Below are 19,382 nucleotides of genomic sequence, written 5' to 3'. Positions count from 1 at the left end.
TTCAGCACAGCTTGATTAGCACAAGAAAAAAAAATCTACTGCCAGCAATTTACCTCCTTGCAGCAAGCAGCAGAGGCCCTCGCAGCAATAGGCAATGGCAATCCCTGCAGCCCGAAACAGCTGAGAGTCGGGAGGCCGATGGAACGGACAATCAACTTGTGCTAATTAGGCTGTGCTGAAGCAGAAATGGGCTGTTTCTTCTTGCTGCAAGGAGGTAAATTGCTGGGAGGCAGAGGCCAAAGGGTGGGGGCCAGTGGGTGGGCGGGGCTACATTCGGTGTATAAGACGCACCCAAATTTTCAGCTGTTTTTTCATGTGCGGCAGAGACCCAAAGACCAGCTGGCTGGCGGGAGGCGGTGCGCATGTGCTACAAAGCTGAGCTGAGACGATGGCTCATGTGCCCACAGAGAGGGTTCTGCGCGCCACCTCTGGCACGCGTGCCATAGGTTCGCCACCATGGGTATAGGTTTTCTTGCTTGAGCAGTGGTTTGGACTGGAAGACCTCCAAAGACCCTTCCAACTCTGTTACTCTGTTGTGGGTTATTGAATAAACTATAATCCAGAGCATTATATTTAGGACCTGTTTTCATTATTAAGGTACCATGCATGTTGGGTCCTGATTGCGCTTAGGAAGAATAACATGTAACTTACTAACTGCTGTACAGTTGCAGAGACAATTCTAGAAGAAAACATAGAAGATTCTAGGGTAGTGTTGGCGAACCTTTTCGGCACCGAGTGCCGAAACGGGAGCGCGTGCATGCATGCATGCAGGAAACCGGAAGAGCAGCCGTCCCGTGCGCATGTATGTGCTGGGAAGTTGATCTTCTGTTTTCTGGCATGGATGTGTGTGCAAAGACCAGAAGATCATCTTCCCGGCGCATGCATCCACGCCGGGCGATTGCTCTTCCGGTTTCCGGTGCTCCCGTGTGCGTGAAGACCAGCTGGCCGGCACGCCAGAACCCAGAAGAGCAGTGGGCAAGAGCTCACGTGCCAGGAGAGATGGCTCTATGTGCCACTTGCGGCACGCGTGCCATAGGTTCACCATCACGGTTCTAGCGGGATATCCGGAGGGAGAGAAGCTCTCTGTAATCTACATGAACATTTTGCAAAATGTGGATTGAATGATTTGACTCTACTGCTCTCCGTGTCTCAGGGCCCACCTTCAGTCTTTTCAGCCAAGCAGAGATGGTCGCCCCCTCGCTTCATCCGTTTCTACTGTGAAGATGGCCTGTTGGGTTTCACTCTCAAAGGAGGCCCACCGGTACAGATTGACTGCATCGACCCAGCTTCTCCTGCAGCAGTAAGTGGACCTTTCAGATCCAGGGGGTTCCTCTTTGTAGAGTTGTTCGAAGGGTTGATTTCAAAGGACTTCTCTTCACATCTCGCAAGAAAAATGCATTGGAATCTCATCAGATACGTAACCCGTTTTCTTTGACGGGCTTTTTATTTTGCTGTTCGACATGTCCTCCCTGATATTGCCGTTACCGAATGAAAAGTAAGAGTTTATTGTAAGCCGCAATCTGAAAGAAAGCTGGGATTCTTCCTGACACTTTGGATTGGTACAATTTAAACATTGTATATTTTTTAGGGCTGCATCTTAATGTACTACTTGTCGACAATGAAAGTGGTAATCCGTCTCCTTCCTCTGTTAACTTCTTCAAGACTGAGTTTATACATCGCAGTAAACCATAGATTGCTTAACCTTGGAGTAGCAAATTAATCCCAATTGGCTAGGTCCGCTTAGTATGCTAAGCATACTACCAGCATGCTACCTTTTTTTACTACCAGTTCTGTGGGCATGGTTTGGCTTGGTGGGCATGGCTTGGCAGGGGAAGGATACTGCAAAATCTCCATTCCTACCACACTCCAGGGGAAGGGTACTGCAAAATTCCCATTCCCACCCCACTCCAGGGGAAGGATACTGCAAAATCCCCATTCCCACCCCACTCCAGGAGAAAGATACTGCAAAATCCCCATTCCCTCCCCACTCCAGGGGAAGGATACTGCAAAATCCCCATTCCCTCCCCACCCCTGGGGAAAGGATACTGCAAAATCGCCATTTCCACTCCACTCCAGGGGAAGGATACTGCAAAATCCCCATTCCCTCCCCACTCCTGGGGGAAGGATATTGCAAAATCTCCATTCCCACCCCACTCTGGGGCCAGCCAGAGGTGGTATTTGCCGGTTCTCCGAACTACTCAAAATTTCCACTGCCGGTTCTCCGAACTGCTCAAAATTTCCGCTACCTGTTCTCTAGAACCTGTCAGAACCTGCTGGATTTCACCCCTGATGCTAAGCCAAATCTAAGGAAGAAAATTTAGGACCACAATGAGGAAGCCCCTTACCAAGATTATTTATTAATGAAATCATGAACCTGTTGGTTCAGAATTAACTAAGGCATAGTGGAGTTTATTGCCACATCCTTGGTTGAGTGCTTGGGCTTAATACCACATTGAAATCAACAGAGCCTATGTGATTAGAGATAGGCGTGTAGTTTAAAATCCTTTATTATTTTAATCTGGTTTCCATGGTTGACAGTTAAAGCTGGTAAGGAAAGTCTACCAGATTTTGCCCTGGCTTTGTAGCTGATGCTGAGGAATGCCCAATGATTTTGTTCAGTTGGCAGGTTTGAAAGAAGGAGACACTGTGATTGCTGTTGAAGGCACGGATTGCAAATGGTTAGGGACGAGCGAAGTCTTGGAAAAACTCCAGAATTTGAATGAGCAAAAGATTGAGATCCAAGTGATCAGCTGTCAAGAATATGCACCTTCCTTGGTAAGTAAAACTGATGGTCTTCGCCACAAGGCCATCAGAGCTGCAAGATATTCGTTATGTTTAAGCAATAATCTGGACCCATATGATGCGTCTTTATGGTTTAATTGTTCCTGGGGATTTTTTAAGCATCAGCCAGCTAGGCTTCTTTGGAGTTGGGCCTCCAAATTTGTATTAAATGAACTTGAAAACTGAACTGCGTCCTTGTTGTGGTCCGCCAGCAGCCTGTGGAGCTGGCAGCGTAGTCTGAGAACGATGAGGCTGAGGAAGAACATGGGCCAGTCCTGGAGGCTGGGGAAGGCCCGGATGGGGGCTCTGCGTCAGATGCAGAGATGGGGCCAAGGCCATTGGGGAGTGATGTGTGGACTTCGGAGCCTCCAGAGGCTGACAGTAGAGAGGCAGAGGAACAGGAGGAGCCTGTTCCTAGTACATGTATGAGAAGAGCTGCCAGCAGGCAAGAGCAGCTAAAGCAGAGAGGACGAGTCGGGAGTAGGGCCAAGAGATGATTGGCCCCTCCCATAAGGCTTAAAAGACCAGCAACGGCTCTTGGCCTCTTTGCCGGAAAACAACCGTTGAGAAAATTGCTTCTTCTTTGGCTATAGTTATTTCTTCTGTTCCTGAACTGTTGCTAAGAAAAGCCTTTGGCAGTTTGCCTAATTATCCCAAGGTCAGAGATAAACTGAAGAATGGTGTTTTGAGGACTTTGCTTTCATTTCATTTAGAATGCGCTGAGAATGGGTTAATTCTCAGCTGTTTTAATAAAACCTGTTTGTTTTTTGGAACTGTTTTGCATTTAATATCAACTACGTGGGCCTGGGTCACAACAGTCCTAAGGAAAGGCAAGCTGAGCTCCATTGCATTTATTACAGTTCTCAACCCACCCATCCCCTTACTCCAATTGCCATAGCAAATAATTAAATGCTAATAGCGTGGGTTTCCATTTAAAAAAGAAGATTTAAATAAACTGGGAATGGGTGGGGAGAAAATGTCTATTCTTTCAGCATTTCAAGCCTTTGCAACTTTTAACTGCTTTTTTAAAATAGCAAATAGCTTTTGCTTGCCCAAAAAAAAGGGGTGGAGGGGGGAACATTCTTGTAGTCACCTGCAGAGACTTTTCTTGAAAAAAAATATGACCCTATTATTTTTGCAAAGATGAGATTGTTGTTCACTGCAACTTTTTTTTAATGCTGGTCTTTCTCTTTCCCTCTTTCCCCCTACAGCATAACAAATGTGCCACTTACTCAGCGGGGATGCAGAAAACATACTCCCTTATATGTCTGGCTATGGAAGACGAGAGAACCGACAAAACCAAGAAGGTGACGCCTAAATTATCCTTCCTGAGTTGGGGAACGAAAAACAGGCAGAAAGCTGCCAGCACCCTCTGCCTCCCTTCGGCTGTAAGTGGGACCTCTGCCATTAAGAAGAAACTGACAACTCCGTTCACACTCTTCAATAATGATAGTTCATTGTACTAAGACGTGGAGACCGAGGGAGCTCTCGCCCAGAAAGGGCTTCAGAATGGATGTTGTGAATTCACAATGTAGCCTTTAGGAATCCAAGGGTTGAGTAGCCCCGACTTGAAGCCAACAACTACCGGTTCAAATCTGGCTTCGATTGTTCATCTTGCAAGGACCGGGAAGTTTTGAAGAACGTATCATGTGCCTACATGTTTGTGGAGTTTCTTTCAAACTTCTGCCCGGGATTCTGGCTTAGTTATTACGATCTTATCTTGAGAAACAACAGAGTGGTTCTGCAAAGACTGAGGATTTTATTGTTTTGTTTTGTTTTTTTAAAAAATGTGAATGTGTAGCAAAGTAATGCCACATGGTTGACCATCTCATCTACGTTGAGGGGAGAAGCAAATAGAACTGTTGGCCACGGTGATGCATGACCAAGGAGATACACTTGCTAATTGCCATATATTTTGGACTATAAGATGCACTTTTTTGTCTCCCAAAAGGGGGCGAAAATGTCCGTGCTTCTTATAGACTGAATATTGCCGACGGCCTGCCCACCCGCCCACCATTTTTTGGCCTCCGCATGGCCTGTTTTCAAGCCTTTTTTTGGCCCATTTCTAGGCTTTTTTTGGCGGTTTTTGAGGGGTTTTTGGCCCATTTTTGAGGGTTTTTTCGGCCCTTTTTTGGGGGGAAAACAGGCTGAAAAAACCTCGAAAAAGCTTTAAAAATGGGTCGAAAAAAGCCTTGAAAATGGCCCCAAAAACCCTAAAAAATGGGCCAAAAAAGCCTTGAAAACCGGCTGAAAAAAGACTGGAAGAGGGCTGAAAAAGGGCCCAAAAAAAGGTAGGCCAAACACTTTTTTTGGTTGTTTTCCTCTTCTAAATTTAGGTGTGTCTTATTGTCAGGTGCGTCTTATAGTCTGAAAAATACGGTAATTTAAAACCCAATGAATGAGAAACAATTTATAGGCCAGTTAGTAATATTCTGTGAGTTGACAACCTACATAGCTAGTCAGGACCAAATTCTTAAATAAATTATTGAAACAGCCAGGCGATGGAAAGGAAACAGGGTAAATGAATAAATCTAACAGGATACGGTAGTGGCAAGGCTACGTGTTAAGGTTTTAAAATCCGATTTTCTATTCTTTGAGGTGGTTTAAACCAGGGGTCTTCAAACATGGCAATTTTAAGACCTGTGGACTGCAGCTCCCAGAATTCTTGAGAGTTGACGGTCACAGGTCTTAAAGTTGCCATGTTTGGAGACCCCTGGTTTAAATAAACAGAACATTTTCAAAAAGATAAATAACATCATTCAGGGCCCAGGACTGGGAATAGGGTGGATGGCAGCAACAGTGAGAGAAAAATACTGACATTTGTTCTATAACCAGACCCAGATTTGCACAAAAAGAATTTCAAACGATGGCATTTTGGGCTATCATTGAAGCCTTCCATGGACACAGGGTTATCTGGGGAACCGGATTTTGCATTTTCTGGCATTCCAAACGGAACATGGAAATGGAATAGGATGGCAGTTTCCACAATTTCCCACACTCAATGACAGTATCTCGTCAACGACCAAAAGAAGCCATCCATTGACACGGCACCCGATATGTGGTGGAAAGAAAACTCCCAAGGACAAACTTGGAACTAACCCTGGTGACTTTAAGTAACAGAATGGATCCGTTGAAAAACAGCTTCTGTTTTGCAAGATCTGATGTAACTGGGTATCGTTTTCTACACCTGCCGAGCATTATAGCAAAAGATGGAGATTCCCTAATGCTGTATGTGTAGAGAAATATGCTAATATAAACAAGAGTGTGGAAAGAGATCCGCCAACTTGGTTCCAGACCAAATACTTAGCGCCTGCCAGGTTTCACTTCAAATCAGTATTTCTTAATCTCAGCAACTAAATGATGTGTGGATTTCAACTCCCAAAATTCCCCAGCCTGCATGCAGGTACATAGCTATTTTTGTAATATTAATTTTTCTGCCAACCTAGCAGTTTGAAAGCAGGTAAAAAATGCAAGTAGAAAAATAGGGACCACCTTTGGTGGGAAGGTAACAGCGTTCCTTCTGTGTGCCTTTGGTGTTGAGTCATGCCGGCTGCATGACCACAGAGACGTCTTTGGACAGCGCTGGCTTTTCGGCTTTGAAACGGAGATGAGCACCGCCCCCTAGAATCGGGAACGACTAGCACATATGTGCGAGGGGATCCTTTACCTTTATTTTAATGCTATTTTTAAGAAGGATATTAACTGAGGTTTTTCTTGAGTGCCACTGGAAAGATGCATTCTAAAGGGTTGATAAAGGTAATTTAACTATGCCTTAAGTGAAATTTAGGAGTTCAGCACACTAAAGAACATGCCCAACTGGGAAAGTACTTGCTGCTTGGAGTTTTATTGTTGTTGTCTAAAGGTGTGGGCTAATACACAATAGTTATCTGCTAAGCTGAAATATTGCTAACAGGGTAGATCTTAACAATGATTGGCTAAAAATTTAAAGAAGGGAAATCTAAACTTCCTATTGAAACTCATTGAATCCATTACTGGAAGCGGAGAAATTTTTAGAAGAAATTGGAATAGAACAGTTTTTCCAACTTTGAAGATATGTGGACTTCAAACTCCCAGAATTGCTGGCTGGGAAATTCTGGGAGTTGAAGTCCACATATCTTCATTACTAAGGTTGAGAAACGCTGGAATAGAATAAGGAAAAATGGGGAAGGCTGGTAGATCAATGCCATTTTATTATTATTCTGGTCTTTTAATGTTCCTACATTCCCAGGAGATGTAAATATATAAATTTTAAATGATTATTTAAGAATGAGTCTTGACTTATATGTGACGATGAACAACTTTTCACTGCAACGATGAATGAGATAAAAGTTTTAATTTTTCTTAACTGTTGTTGTTCAGAATGAAGGTCTGTTTTTTTAAAAAAGGAAGAATGTAATATTATAGTGGCTGCTTATTCTTATTGTGCAATATTCAATCAATGTTGTGGAATTAACCCTAGTGCATAATAAAATGTAGGTTGGAAGAGGGTTGACTTGCTCATTTATACTCCATTATCTGTGATATATATATATATACTTTTGATTTTGGGGATTCTCCAAAGAAACGTAACCAAATTTGTGTGCTATAGTATGCCATGGTTGGTTAAGCCACAGTTAGCTGGATTCAACACTGAAGCAGAAGTAGGCAAAGCTTTTGATGCAGGGCACATCATATGGTTGGTGGCCTCACAAAATGCCCGCCCAAGTGGGCATAGCAGATCACAAAATATTCATTTGTAGACAGGATGGCCAGCCTCCCAGAATCCTCTCTACCGCCTCAGTGGGATTTTTTTGGGATTCTAAAGGCATTGTTGCAAACTTGGTAGCATACAGCGTTTTCTAAAATGCTAGCTTCATACTTTTGACTAGAGCCCTGGTGGCGCAGTGGTTAAAGTGCAGTACTGCAGGCAAACTGCCCACTGCCAGCAGTTCGATCCTGACCGTCGCAAGGTTGACTCAGTCTTCCATCCTTCCGAGGTCGGTAAAATGAGGACCCAGATTGTTGGGGGAAATATGCTGACTCTGTAAACCACTTAGGTGTAGAGGAGGCTATAATATATGCACACAGGAGAAACATCTTGATGACCAAAAAACTATCTTCCTTTCGTTGGGCTTCTCCCAAGTATTTCCAAGATTATCAAGCGTTGATTTACGGTCTTTTTCTTTAAAAAAAAAACAAAAAACGTTGAACTGAAACCTTGTAAATCTGCAGAGCTACCTTCTGATAAGTAGCAGGGAAAAAATGAGATTAAGAATGTAACTGCTCCTTTAAAAAAAAAAAAATACGAAATTAAATGACTGCAGCTGAACTTCCTGGAGAAAGAAAAAAAATACCCGAGGGCATTTTTTATTATCTTTCATACAAGACAAGATTGCTTTAATGGTTTTGCCCTTTTGTTGACTCAGAGGGCATTGAGGGAAAGAATCTCAATCATTTTAACACTGGTGTCTTCCTGCTTTGTATCTGCAACATCTCCCCCCCTCCAAATTGCAACACCTGCTTCTGAACGGATCTGGCCTAAACCCTCTGGACTTTAGCAAAAGTACCGCATTAACCCGTTTTGCCTTTTCAATCTGCCCGCCGTTAACTGCGGCATCCAGTCATGAAAAAAAAAAAGGGTCCATCTTTGGCTTAAAACAATGTCAACCCAGTCAGTAGTGAAATCCAAACCGGTTTGCTACTGGTTTTCTGGCTGTGCAAGTGCACTGTGCACCAAACGCACACAGCGTGCGCATAGAGTGCACACCAAACATGCTGCGCGTGCACACGCACATGCCCAATATGCGCCAAAAGGAGGCTTGGGAAGGTAAGTAGAACAGCGAGGGGGGCGGAATCAGCTGTGCTGCGGGATTTAGCTTCGCTAGAAAGCAGGAAATCCTGCTTTCCAGCAAAACTAAACCCCGCGGAACAGCTGATCGTCGGAAATACCAGTTCACCCGAACCGGTAGCTTTTTAAACTGCCGGTTCAACCGATAGCATTTCACCCCTGAACCCAGTCACAAAACGGATGACAGTAATGATATTGTGCAAAAGTCCAAAACGGCCTTAGCCTTCTTCTCTTCCCAGTTTAGGTGGCTGTACCTACTCAATCTCAGCTACTTTCAAAAATAATACGCAGAAGGAACAACACTGAGGAATTCTGGAGTTACCAGCCTGATTTGGAAATAAGCAAACGCTGGAAGGCAGCAATGGGAATCCATCCAGCATCCTGGCCAAGAAAACTGCAGGGATGCAGGCGCCCAGAACCAAGTCTGAATGCTTCTTTTTATCTCTTTATCCCATCCCCTCAGAAAAAGCCCCATGGCCCAAGGCTGTCTGTAAAACTAGACTGCGTGCAGCCAAATGCCAAAAGGGTAACTTTAGCCTGTTCTATTTAATGTGAGGTATGTGTTCTTTCTTTGAAAGACATGTGGGAGTTTTGGGTTGAAAGGGACCAGGTTACAACCTTTAAGCTCCACAGAAGCGTAACTTTGCTGGAAGTGATATAGAAGCCCTCTGGGTAGACAAGAAGGGATGACTCATTCCTTCTTTTCAGTCTGATAACGCCTTTCGTAATTTCAGTTTGGCGGCCTTCCAGGTGCCTCGTGCAAAAGCAATGTTCAGGTTCCACTCCTACAGCTGTTTCCTACCGGGGCCCACCTGTCACACAATGTTTTTGATAGAGCAAGATCCAAAGGAATGGAGATCAAGAATGAAGGAAAGCCTAGATCAGACCTATAAATAAGGAGTTCCAGAGTTATAGCTAGAGCCGGAAAGAAACAAGGTTTATTCCTGGTTTTTTTTTTTGTTTTTTTTTTAGTGCTGTTTGCCCAAAGTGACTTCCTTCGGCCAGACTGATGAAGGTCAAGTGAAAACAAATTTCTTAATTGATGATCCATCCAGGAACTCCTCTATTATCTCTGCATTATTCATACAAATCAGAACAGGGGATCTGATCCCTGATTTTAATGGATACAAAAAATCAAACACATTAAATAACAGTTCCCAACAGTCAGTAAACGATCCGTTCAAGGCAGTTCTGATGCTCAGAATTCGTAACTTCTCCATCAACAAGTTATGAAAGGTAGGCAAAAAGACAGGTAGATGGATTAGGCTTTTCTTCTACATCCAAAACAATAGGGCAACAGGGACCGTCCACAGAACAAATGTAAAATTCATTTACATTGGACAAACTGCTCTTTTTCAGCTTAAAAAGTAACTCAGAGCCTCCCCTATTTTTCAAGTCTTAACAAACACAGATGAAATCTGGCTTATTTGGCTGTTCCTTTAAGAAGCAGCAGAGATTTGACATGAAGAAGAATGTACTTAAGAAACTAGTAATGAACGAACAAAAACCATTTTTAAAGGAAGACAAAGAGGATGTTGGTACTCCAGCTAATTCTCCAGGAAAAAGCGTTCAATGCTATTCATAAAAGGTGACATCGTGTCCAGCTGTATGAAAGCCAAAAGCATACCCTACAAAGCCCAGATGGAGCAAACTCGGAGATTAAAAAATAATTTCCTGATTTATTTGCTCCTCAGATGGAAATCAAGGCTCTTTTGTGTTTCATACAAACTGAAATCTGACCATGTGTGTAAAGAAACTTGCAGCCTTTCAAAAACCTTATCGCCGATGTTGAAAAGTCCAGATTATTTTGTTTGGTTGAAGAATGCATGGATTTGTTGAGCTAGGCTGCGGCCAACTACTCCTTCGAGCTCCTGGAGAGAGGCATTGCAAAGCTGATGGATATTTCCAAAGTTTTCCAGAAGAAGAAGTGCTTTTGTCTTTCCAACTCCTGGAATCTGCTGAACTGTATGGAGTACAGATGGTTCCAATAACTTGGTACATTTCTTACTTTGGAAAGGATGACTGGTTTTAGTTTGTTCGTGCACCTGAAATGAAAGTCAAATTCAGTCTGGCTGCCCTCTTGTGGTTTTCGGTGCTAAACATTTACAAGTATTTCTCGATACATGTAAATTGAGCTGAGGACAATTGAGCCCAAAATGTACCGTATTTTTCAGAGTATAAGAAGCACCAGAGTATAAGACGCACCTTAGTTTTTGGGGAGAAAAATAGGGAGGGGAAATCTGCCTACCAGGTATTCAGCTGGCTAGTCTCAGCATATTAATTTGGTGGCTGGTTTTGAGGTTGGGCTGGTTGGGGCTATGCTTCTAAAGCGCAGCTGATTGTCAGAGGGAGCAGCAATTAGAAAAGCAGGCAAAGCACAAAAGATCGCTTCACTCACGTTGGGGCTGAAAAACAGCTTCAAGAGCACAGCTGATCTTGGGAGGGAGCTCCAGTGACTAAAGCAGGCAAAGCGCGGAAGAGGTAAGAGAAGGCAGAAGCAGTTCCGGGTAGCCACTTTGGGTTACATTCGGAGTATAAGATGCACAGCAGTACAAACCACTCTTGAAGGTACTTACCAATTGAGCAATAAGTTGAGCAGCTTCTTTTTGGCTGGCCACCGGAAGTAATGTCATTCCGAGTTCCAGAACGACAAATTTCTGCACTTCTGGAAAATACTGGTTACTTATTTGGGTTTTTTCAACTAATACAATCCCTTGAAGATTGCAAGCCTGGAACAAGTAGGAACAATGAGAGTAACAGGTATTAATGACAGAGACAAACCAACAGGCTAGAGCTGTGATGGCGAACCTGTGGCACGTGGAGCCATATCAGTGGGCACGCAAGCTCAGTTCTGGTGGGACCGGAAGTCAGCAAACGGCTTCCAGAGGGTCTCCGGGGGAGGGGGGAAGGCCCGTTTCGCCGTCCAGAGGCTCTGGAGCCTGGGGAAGAGCAAAAAATGGGCCTACTGGGCCCACCATGCCATCGTGTGCCAAAACATCGTGGGCTGTCCCCTGATACCACTAGATGAGATCGCTAGGGCTTTTCTGTCTTCACTGTGAATTGTATTGTGTTGGGGGGGGTACACTGAGGGAGCTCAACCAATCTCATTGTACATATGTTGTACGCTGGCAATAAAGATTTGAATTGAATCTGTGCATAAAACAACCATAATACACCATACATGGCCGCTAATGCCTGATATTTTCCTGCAACAGCCAATTAGATATAGATGAACCAGTTAAAGCTTTCTCTGAGCTGAAGATAAATACAAAGCCATGCCTAGGCAAAATATCTTTTTGTTCTTCAAGCAAAATCGGATCATTTCAAAAAGGAAACAGCGACGGAAGGAAAAAACACAGAATCCTTTGATTAAGGATTTTAAAAAAATAGTTCTTAAAATGGTGGATTTGGGTTGCTGGTATAATTATTGATCACAGCGCATGGTACTAAAGATTAGATTCGCTTTGAATTGAATTGTGATGAATTGATCTAATGTTTTGCTGATATTATGTTCCTGAAAAGGATGATCCACATGCTTCTTTCAGAGGGTGCTTACATTTCTAAAACGAACCAGCCTTCTTTTGAAGCCATTTCCTGCCACCAGATCGGCTTCAGATATGTAGAGGATGCAGCATCTGTTTGAAAGATGAAAGTCCACGAGTCCCAGACCATCTTCCAGAATAAGCTTAACTTTACCTTGAAAAGTGAGAAGCAAGGAAATTATAGTAATGCAGAACTACTGTAGGTACAAAATCCTTCTGGAGGCAAGTTGTTTCACTGATGAATTGTTCTAACTGTCTGAAAATTTCTCCTTAATTCTAGGTTGCTTCTCTCCTTGATTAGTTTCCACCCATTGCTTCTTGTCCTGCCCTCAGGTGCTTTGGAGAATAGCTTGACCCCTTCTTTGTGGCAGCCCCTGAGATATTAGAACACTGCTATCATGTCTCCCCTAGTCCTTCTTTTCATTTTCTGGCTGTTTAGATAATCTATGCACCTTTGGGATGTTTAGGAAAACTATAATTAAGAGCTGCAGACCAAACCAAGATATTAAGCTGATATTTTGTAGTGTAATTGATATTTTGATTTCCTGAAAACCATTCACTGCACTTCAACCCCCCCCCCCCACTGAACTATATTGAACACCCAATGCATCTATCAGATTCCTTTTGCAAAATAAAAAAGAGTCCACTGGAGTTGGGTGACCAATATATTTAAATAAATATGTTGGTTTAATTTTCAGATTTTAGGATGATTTGTTGGTAAGCAAAATTCTATAATTTTATCAAAGCAGGGGTGAAATCCAGCAGGTTCTGACAGATTCTGGAGAACTGGTAGCAGAAATTTTGAGTAGTTTGGAGAACTGGCAAATACCACCTCCGGCTGGCCCCAGAGTGGGGTGGCAATGGGGATTTTGCAATATCTTCCCCCCAGGAGTGGGGAGGGAATGGGGATTTTGCAGTATCCTTCCTCTGCCATGCCCACCAAGCCACACCCACAGAACTGGTAGTAAAAAATTTTGGATTTCACCACTGTATCAAAAGTAAAATTTACCTTGCATCTCCTGAGCAATCTGGGAACCCTTCCATTTCTCATGGCCAATCACGTGGCCCAAAGGAACATTTCCAGCTCCTGCTCGGACTGGGGTGCTATCATTTGCCATTATTAAACTTCCTTCACACATGTAAGGTTATTTGCCCTGTACAAGAGAAAAACCATTAACCTGTTATTTTGAAAATGTACAAAAACCGATACATTTCTCATTAACCAGGGATTGCCCATGAAATCCAGATGACTTCCAGCTGATGACTTTCCAGAACGCTCTTTCCCCAGCCTCTGGGATGGAAGATTGGGGCCCCAGCTGGTTGCATGAAATTTGTCTTATATGCTGATTGGATCCACCATCTGTTTACTGTAGATTTCAGTGTTTATATTGCTTTGCATTGTGAGTTGGCTAGAGTCAACTTGGAATCGGGAGATACTGAAACTGCGTAAGGTTGGAAACTCATCAAGGAGAGAAGCAACCTAGAACTAAGGAGAAATTTCTTGACAGTGAGAACAATTAATCAGTGGAATGGCTTGCCTCCTAAATGTTGTGGATGCTCCATCACTGGAGGTCTTCAAGAAGAGATCGGACAGCCATTTGTCCAGAATGGTATTGGGCCGTGATGGCAAACCTATGGCACACATGCCACAGGTGACACGCGTAGCGTAGTGGGCACGCCAGCTCAGCTCTGCTGCGCATGCACGCACCGGCCAGCTGATTTTAGGGCCTTCTGGGCGCACCAGAAGTAGGGAAACAGGCTGTTTCCTGCCTCTGGGGGTGAGGAAGGCCCATTTTTCTTTCTCACCTGGCTCCAGATCCTCTCTATGCATCTGGGGAGGGTGAAAACAGCCTTCCCCACCCACTCGGAGGCCCTCCAGAGGCCTGAAATGGCCCATTTCCCAACTCCCAGTTGGACAGGAAGTGACATTTTTGCTGTCCCCAGCCTCCAGAGCCTCTCTAGGTGCCAGGAGCAAGGGAGAGGGGGGTTACGCGCGCATGCGCAGGGCGGGGCGCATAGAATTATGTGTGTGGGCACGCGCGTGCGTGAACCTCCCCCACTCCCCCCTCCTGGCACGCCATGGCATACAGGTTAGCCATCACTGGTATAGGGTCTCCTACTTGAGTAGGGGGGTTAGAATTTTAGAATAGAACAGAACAGAGCTGGAAGGGACCTTGGGGGTTTTCTAATCCAGTCCCCTGCTCAAGCAGGAGATCCTTTACCATTTCAGACAAGTGACTGTCTCTTCTTAAAAACCTCCAGTGATGAAGCAGCCACAACTTCTGAAGGCCAGCTGTTCCACTACTTAATTGTCCTCCCTGTTAGGAAGTTTCTCTTCAATTCCAGGTTGCTTCTCTCCTTGATCAGTTTCCATCCATTGTTTCTTGCCTTGCTTTCTGGTGCTTTGGAAAATAAGTCAACCCCCTTCTCTTTGTGGCAGCCTCTCAAATGGTTGGACTAGATGACCTCCAAGGTCCCTTCGTTATTCTGCATTCTGTTCTGTTATTCTGCTAAATAAGTCAATAGCCCATTTATGGACAGAGACCACTTTTACTGCTATTAATAACTCACATGCATATGTGAATCAATGCAAAGCATTCTTTTTTTAAAAAAAAACAACATAAACATAAAACACATCTTTTCCAAAACGAAGCATTGATCCGGTCACAAATTAATACGAATCATTAACAAATCTTATTTTTCAATTAACACAACTTAATATTTTACTCAGTGATTTCCCTAAATTCTATCAATTTTAACTATGCCATTGTCCCCAAAAACCCGTTACTTAAATCTGAAATCCTAACCAAATATCATTCTTTTTGCTTAGATGGATATATTTTAACAATATAAATCATTACATTTATTGTAAGCATTTTAAAAAATATTTTAATGCAAAACATTCTTCTGGCCTTACCGCTTAAAGATCCTGCACAGCAACCTCTAAGACCCTCCAGCGCCTTAAAATACACGTGCGAACGCGCACATGCACGCAAGCAAACCAAGAGACGCTCCCATTCATAGCTTAAGCTCTTCCACCAGCTATTGCCAGCAGTTCCCCCTTCCGTCTTTTTCCAACAGCGCGCGGCAGCCATGACGCACTGCTGCCGCCAGCCAATCAAATCCCTCCTTTTTTTCCCCTCTCCCGGAAAAAAATAAATAGTTCTCAAGGGGCGTGGCGATGCCTAACGGACGCTGGTTGCTAAGGCGAAGGCAGCCTCAGTAAGGCGGATGTCGATTGGATAAAGCGGAACGTCGTAACCAATCGCCTTGCGGCTAATTGCGGAGTGGTTGCGAGGAGAAGCGTCCTCATCTTCGGGAGGGGAGAGGGGGCCGCTCCCTCTGGCCGGCGTGGACCGTTGTGTCTCCCGGCTTCGTTCCCGTTGTTTTTTTTTTTTCCCCTCAGCCTTTTCGCCCTCATGCCGTTTTATTTCAGGAGGGGCCGGAGAGGCCTGTTTGTGAGTATTTCCCTAGCGGGGGAAGGGAAAGTGGAGGAAATTGATGGTTCAAGAGGAAGGAAAGAGGGGAAAAAGCGAGGAGGATGAGCCGGCGGTCCCCGATGGCAAGCGTGGCTCCGGTTCCCATGGCAACCAGGGGGCTGGCTCCTCCCGAGCATCCCAGGTTGGATCTGGAAGGAGGGATCAGAAAGGGAAACGGACTAAGCAATGTTCCCGGCCGGAGCGATGGAACAGCCTTGCCTCTTGAAGCTGCGGGGGCTCTATCGCTGGTGGTTGAATACTGGACAGTCATGTGTCCGGAATGGTGGGAGGATTTCTGCACTGGGCAGAGGGATGGACTGGAAGACCTGCAGGGCCCCTTCCACCGCTATGATTCAAGGGAAGCAGTTGGAAAAAGTTCAGTTTTTGTTTGGCCTGCTTTCACATTATGAAACATATCTATCTATCTATCTATCTATCTATCTATCTATCTATCTATCTATCTATCTATCATCTCCCTCATCTATCTATCTATTCATCTATTCATCTATCTATCATCTCTATCATCTATTTATCTCTCTCTCTCCCTCCCTCCCTCTCTCTAGCTAGCTAGTAGCTATACATATCTATCTATCTATCATCATCTCTCTCATCTATCTATCATCTCTCTCATCTATCTATTCATCTATCTATCTATCTATCTATCTATCATCTCATCTATCTATCATCTCTCTCATCTATTCATCTATCTATCTGTCTATCTATCATCTCTCTCATCTATCTATCATCTCTCTCATCTATCTATTCATCTATCTATCTATCTATCTATCTATCTATCTATCTATCTATCATCTATCTATTCATCTATCTATCATCTCTATCTATTTATCTCTCCCTCCCTCCCTCCCTCTCTCTCTCTAGCTAGCTAGTAGCTATACATATCTATCTATCATCTATCATCTCTCTCCCCCCTCTCTCACTGCTTCTCTCCCTAGCTAGCTAGTAGCTATCCATATCTATCTATCTATCTATCTATCATCTATCTATCTATCTATCTATCTATCTATCTATCTATCTATCTATCTATCTATCTATCATCTCTCTCTCCCCATCCCTCCCTCCCTCCCTCTCTCTCTCTAGCTAGCTGGTAGCTATCCATATCTATCTATCTATCTATCTATCTATCTATCTATCTATCTATCTATCTATCATCTCTCTCATCTATCTATCATCTTTCATCTATCTATCTATTCATCTATCTATCTATCTATCTATCTATCTATATCTATCATCTCTCTCATCTATCTATCATCTCTCTCATCTATCTATCTATTCATGTATCTATCATCTCTATCATCTATTTATCTCTCTCTCTCCCTCCCTCCCTCTAGCTAGCTAGTAGCTATACATATCTATCTATCATCTATCATCTCTCTCCCCCCTCTCTCCCTGCCTCTCTCCCTAGCTAGCTAGTAGCTATCCATATCTATCTATCTATCTATCTATCTATCTATCTATCTATCTATCTATCTATCTATCATCTCTCTCCCCCCCGTCCCTCCCTCCCTCTCTCTAGCTAGCTGGTAGCTATCCATACCTATCTATTCATCTATCTATCTATCTATCTATCTATCTATCTATCTATCTATCTATCTATCTATCTATCTATCATCTCTATCATCTAATTATCTCTCCCTCCCTCCCTCTCTCCCTAGCTAGCTAGTAGCTATCCATATCTACCTACCTACCTACCTACCTATCTTCTAATCAATCTATCTATCTTTAAAACTCTGCTGTCCATAACCTTTACCTGGAGAAAATGGTGTATCATAGGGGAAGACTTTGTCAACAAAGGCCCCTTATATGGGCTAATGTATGTAATGCCGGGGCCTATTACTCCTTAAGGAATGAAATTTGGGGAAGTCATGGCTGCTTCAGTGCTGGTGGGCCACTGCTAGGGTCACATGACTTTCCTTATCAATGTGCTGTGACAGTTTCCCAGCCACTTGTGCAATCCCTTGCTCCCTCTCCCACTCAGCAGTTGTCACCTTCCTGGTGGGAAGGGAAGGGAAGGGAAGGGAAAGGGGATGGGAGGGAGGAAGGAACACCCATGCACCCTTCCTGACACACACCACCACCCTGGGTGCCCTTTGTAAGCCTTGTGACTTCTCCTCTGTACCCTAATGCACTTCCCTGACCTGTGCTGCCTCCCCTGCATGCCTTACCTGACCTATGCAGCACCACTTGCACATCTCTATGAACTCTCCCTGATACACACAGCAATTCTTGAACACCCTTCCCTGACCCACATGGCACTTTTCACGAATCTCTGTTTGTCCACTCGCACCATCTCCTGCACCTTCTCCAATCCATGCTGCCCCCCCCCCACCCATATGCTTTCTCTGACCTGCACACCTCTCATGTATTCTAAGGCACCCTTCCCAACCCGCATTGCCCCTCTCCCCACATGCCATATCCAATCCACCTGAATCTTTTGGTTACTCCTCTCTGACCAAGCCAAAGTTTGATGACAAAACCAAACATTGGTTCTGGGTTGGTCTGAGAAGGTAAGATCAGAGTTCTCGATTTGCATGTCTTGATAAATAAATGGTGAAACTGACTAGGTATGTTAACTGAATTTGGTAGAAGGAGGTGTAGATAGCTATGAACATTCATGGAGATTCTTATCTCCATGAAGATTGTCAGCTGAATCTAGGGAAATTATATAAACATCACCAGTAATTTTGTTTTCTGAAACAGAATAACTTTTATTGGAATATAATATTTTCTACAAAGAGGAAAGAATGAACATTTCAAAAATTACATTGTAATCCAAGAATCAAATGGGTATGAAAATAAATACATAGAATGCATAAGAAAAGTTACAGTAGGTGGCCACAGAAATAACTATTATTTTTGTGGCAATATTGTTGTTTTGCGCATCACATTCAAAACCATTTAGGCTTGCTGCATACATTAATTTGCATGTACATGTTCCTCCCTTTCATGTTATTAGTCCTTGTGCATGTACACATTTGTGTTTCTCCATTGTGTTAGTTCAATCATTGCCAACTAACTTTATTTTAAATTGTTTAGAAACATATAGCTCATGGCCTGATCCCTGCAGCTACCATAGCTCCTAAACCTGCTGTCCCCCGCACCCCTCCCCCTCGTAGTCCAAACCCTTCTCCAGAAAGGCCCAGGTAGGTTTTTCATCTCTTGATTTTCAGTCATGTAATAGAATTAATATTATTAATGGATATTTGAATATTTAGAATGGCTTTATCTTGCCTGTACATTTGTATATACCAGACATATGTATGATTACATTTGAAAGAGAGAGTACCACATATTTGCATGTTATATAATTTAAAGAGGTTTTCGGCAGCATTGTACACAGTCTACTTTATAGTATCAATGTTGTTAGCTTGTCTTTTGAAATAGGAGAATAACCGGACTTTCTTCCAAGAATGTATAGATCAAAGCCAGCTTAATATTATCATATGAGCTGCAAGTATGTCCTTATTATTTTTGTCGAGATTCCGACTCCTTCCATCACTGACAAATGTGGCTTTACTACTGCAGATAGCAATTATGCCTCCATCCATTTGGCACTTTTGAAAGGTGCTTTTATTGGCCCACTGTTGCATCAGCTGGAATCCTCCTTTGCATGGGAGCGTTGTGGAGCGCGTGCATATGCAATAAAATGCAAGTGGAGATAGACTATAAATGCCAGTGCAGCTGAAAGTAGGAAATGTGGCTTTCTCCAGTAAACTTTGCATTGGGGTGAGATTA

At 43.5% G+C, this 19,382-nt stretch overlaps 3 protein-coding genes across 7 annotated transcripts in view; 2 read left to right on the top strand and 1 right to left on the bottom strand.

Annotated features, from left to right (window-relative positions):
* The window catches only part of RHPN2 (rhophilin Rho GTPase binding protein 2), a 45,357-nt gene extending 39,832 nt beyond the window's left edge, over positions 1-5,525 (top strand). Inside the window, exons 13-15 of the mRNA XM_034425772.3 lie at positions 1,154-1,300; positions 2,620-2,775; positions 3,993-5,525. Of these exons, the coding sequence (XP_034281663.2) occupies positions 1,154-1,300; positions 2,620-2,775; positions 3,993-4,247 (558 nt within the window). The 3' untranslated portion in view covers positions 4,248-5,525. The remainder of the gene's footprint in view (positions 1-1,153; positions 1,301-2,619; positions 2,776-3,992) is intronic.
* A 3,995-nt stretch (positions 5,526-9,520) lies between these two features.
* On the bottom strand, positions 9,521-15,280 carry FAAP24 (FA core complex associated protein 24). Its single transcript, XM_034425771.3, has 5 exons — positions 15,068-15,280; positions 13,160-13,304; positions 12,165-12,304; positions 11,185-11,337; positions 9,521-10,653 (listed from the first exon to the last, which is right to left on the bottom strand). The coding sequence occupies exons 2-5, from the start codon at positions 13,287-13,289 to the stop codon at positions 10,411-10,413; spliced, it is 666 nt and encodes a 221-aa protein (XP_034281662.2). The 5' UTR covers positions 13,290-13,304; positions 15,068-15,280; the 3' UTR covers positions 9,521-10,410.
* Positions 15,281-15,337: 57 nt separating this feature from the next.
* Positions 15,338-19,382, top strand: part of CEP89 (centrosomal protein 89) — a 48,180-nt gene continuing 44,135 nt past the window's right edge. For all 5 annotated transcript variants that reach the window (XM_087877223.1, XM_087877222.1, XM_034425761.3 and 2 more), the window contains exons 1-2: positions 15,338-15,608; positions 18,684-18,790. In XM_087877223.1, coding sequence (XP_087733349.1) covers positions 15,570-15,608; positions 18,684-18,790 — 146 coding nt within the window. In that variant the 5' untranslated portion in view covers positions 15,338-15,569. The remainder of the gene's footprint in view (positions 15,609-18,683; positions 18,791-19,382) is intronic.

The sequence above is a fragment of the Pantherophis guttatus genome, chromosome 11 (genome assembly GCF_059756535.1).
Source record: "Pantherophis guttatus breed Tessera chromosome 11, ASM5975653v1, whole genome shotgun sequence".
In the NCBI taxonomy this organism is placed as follows: Eukaryota; Metazoa; Chordata; class Lepidosauria; order Squamata; family Colubridae; genus Pantherophis; species Pantherophis guttatus.
This window is presented reverse-complemented; position numbering and strand designations above follow the sequence as displayed.

Bases quoted from the DNA above. Each gene is read 5' to 3' on its own strand.
- FAAP24 (XM_034425771.3), bottom strand. From the start codon at position 13,289: ATGTGTGAAGGAAGTTTAATAATGGCAAATGATAGCACCCCAGTCCGA. The intron at 12,305-13,159 runs GTAAATTTTACT...TCACTTTTCAAG, and splicing joins GATTGCTCAGGAGATGCAAG to GTAAAGTTAAGCTTATTCTG. The intron at 11,338-12,164 runs GTAAGCACCCTC...TACTTGTTCCAG, and splicing joins GGCTGGTTCGTTTTAGAAAT to GCTTGCAATCTTCAAGGGAT.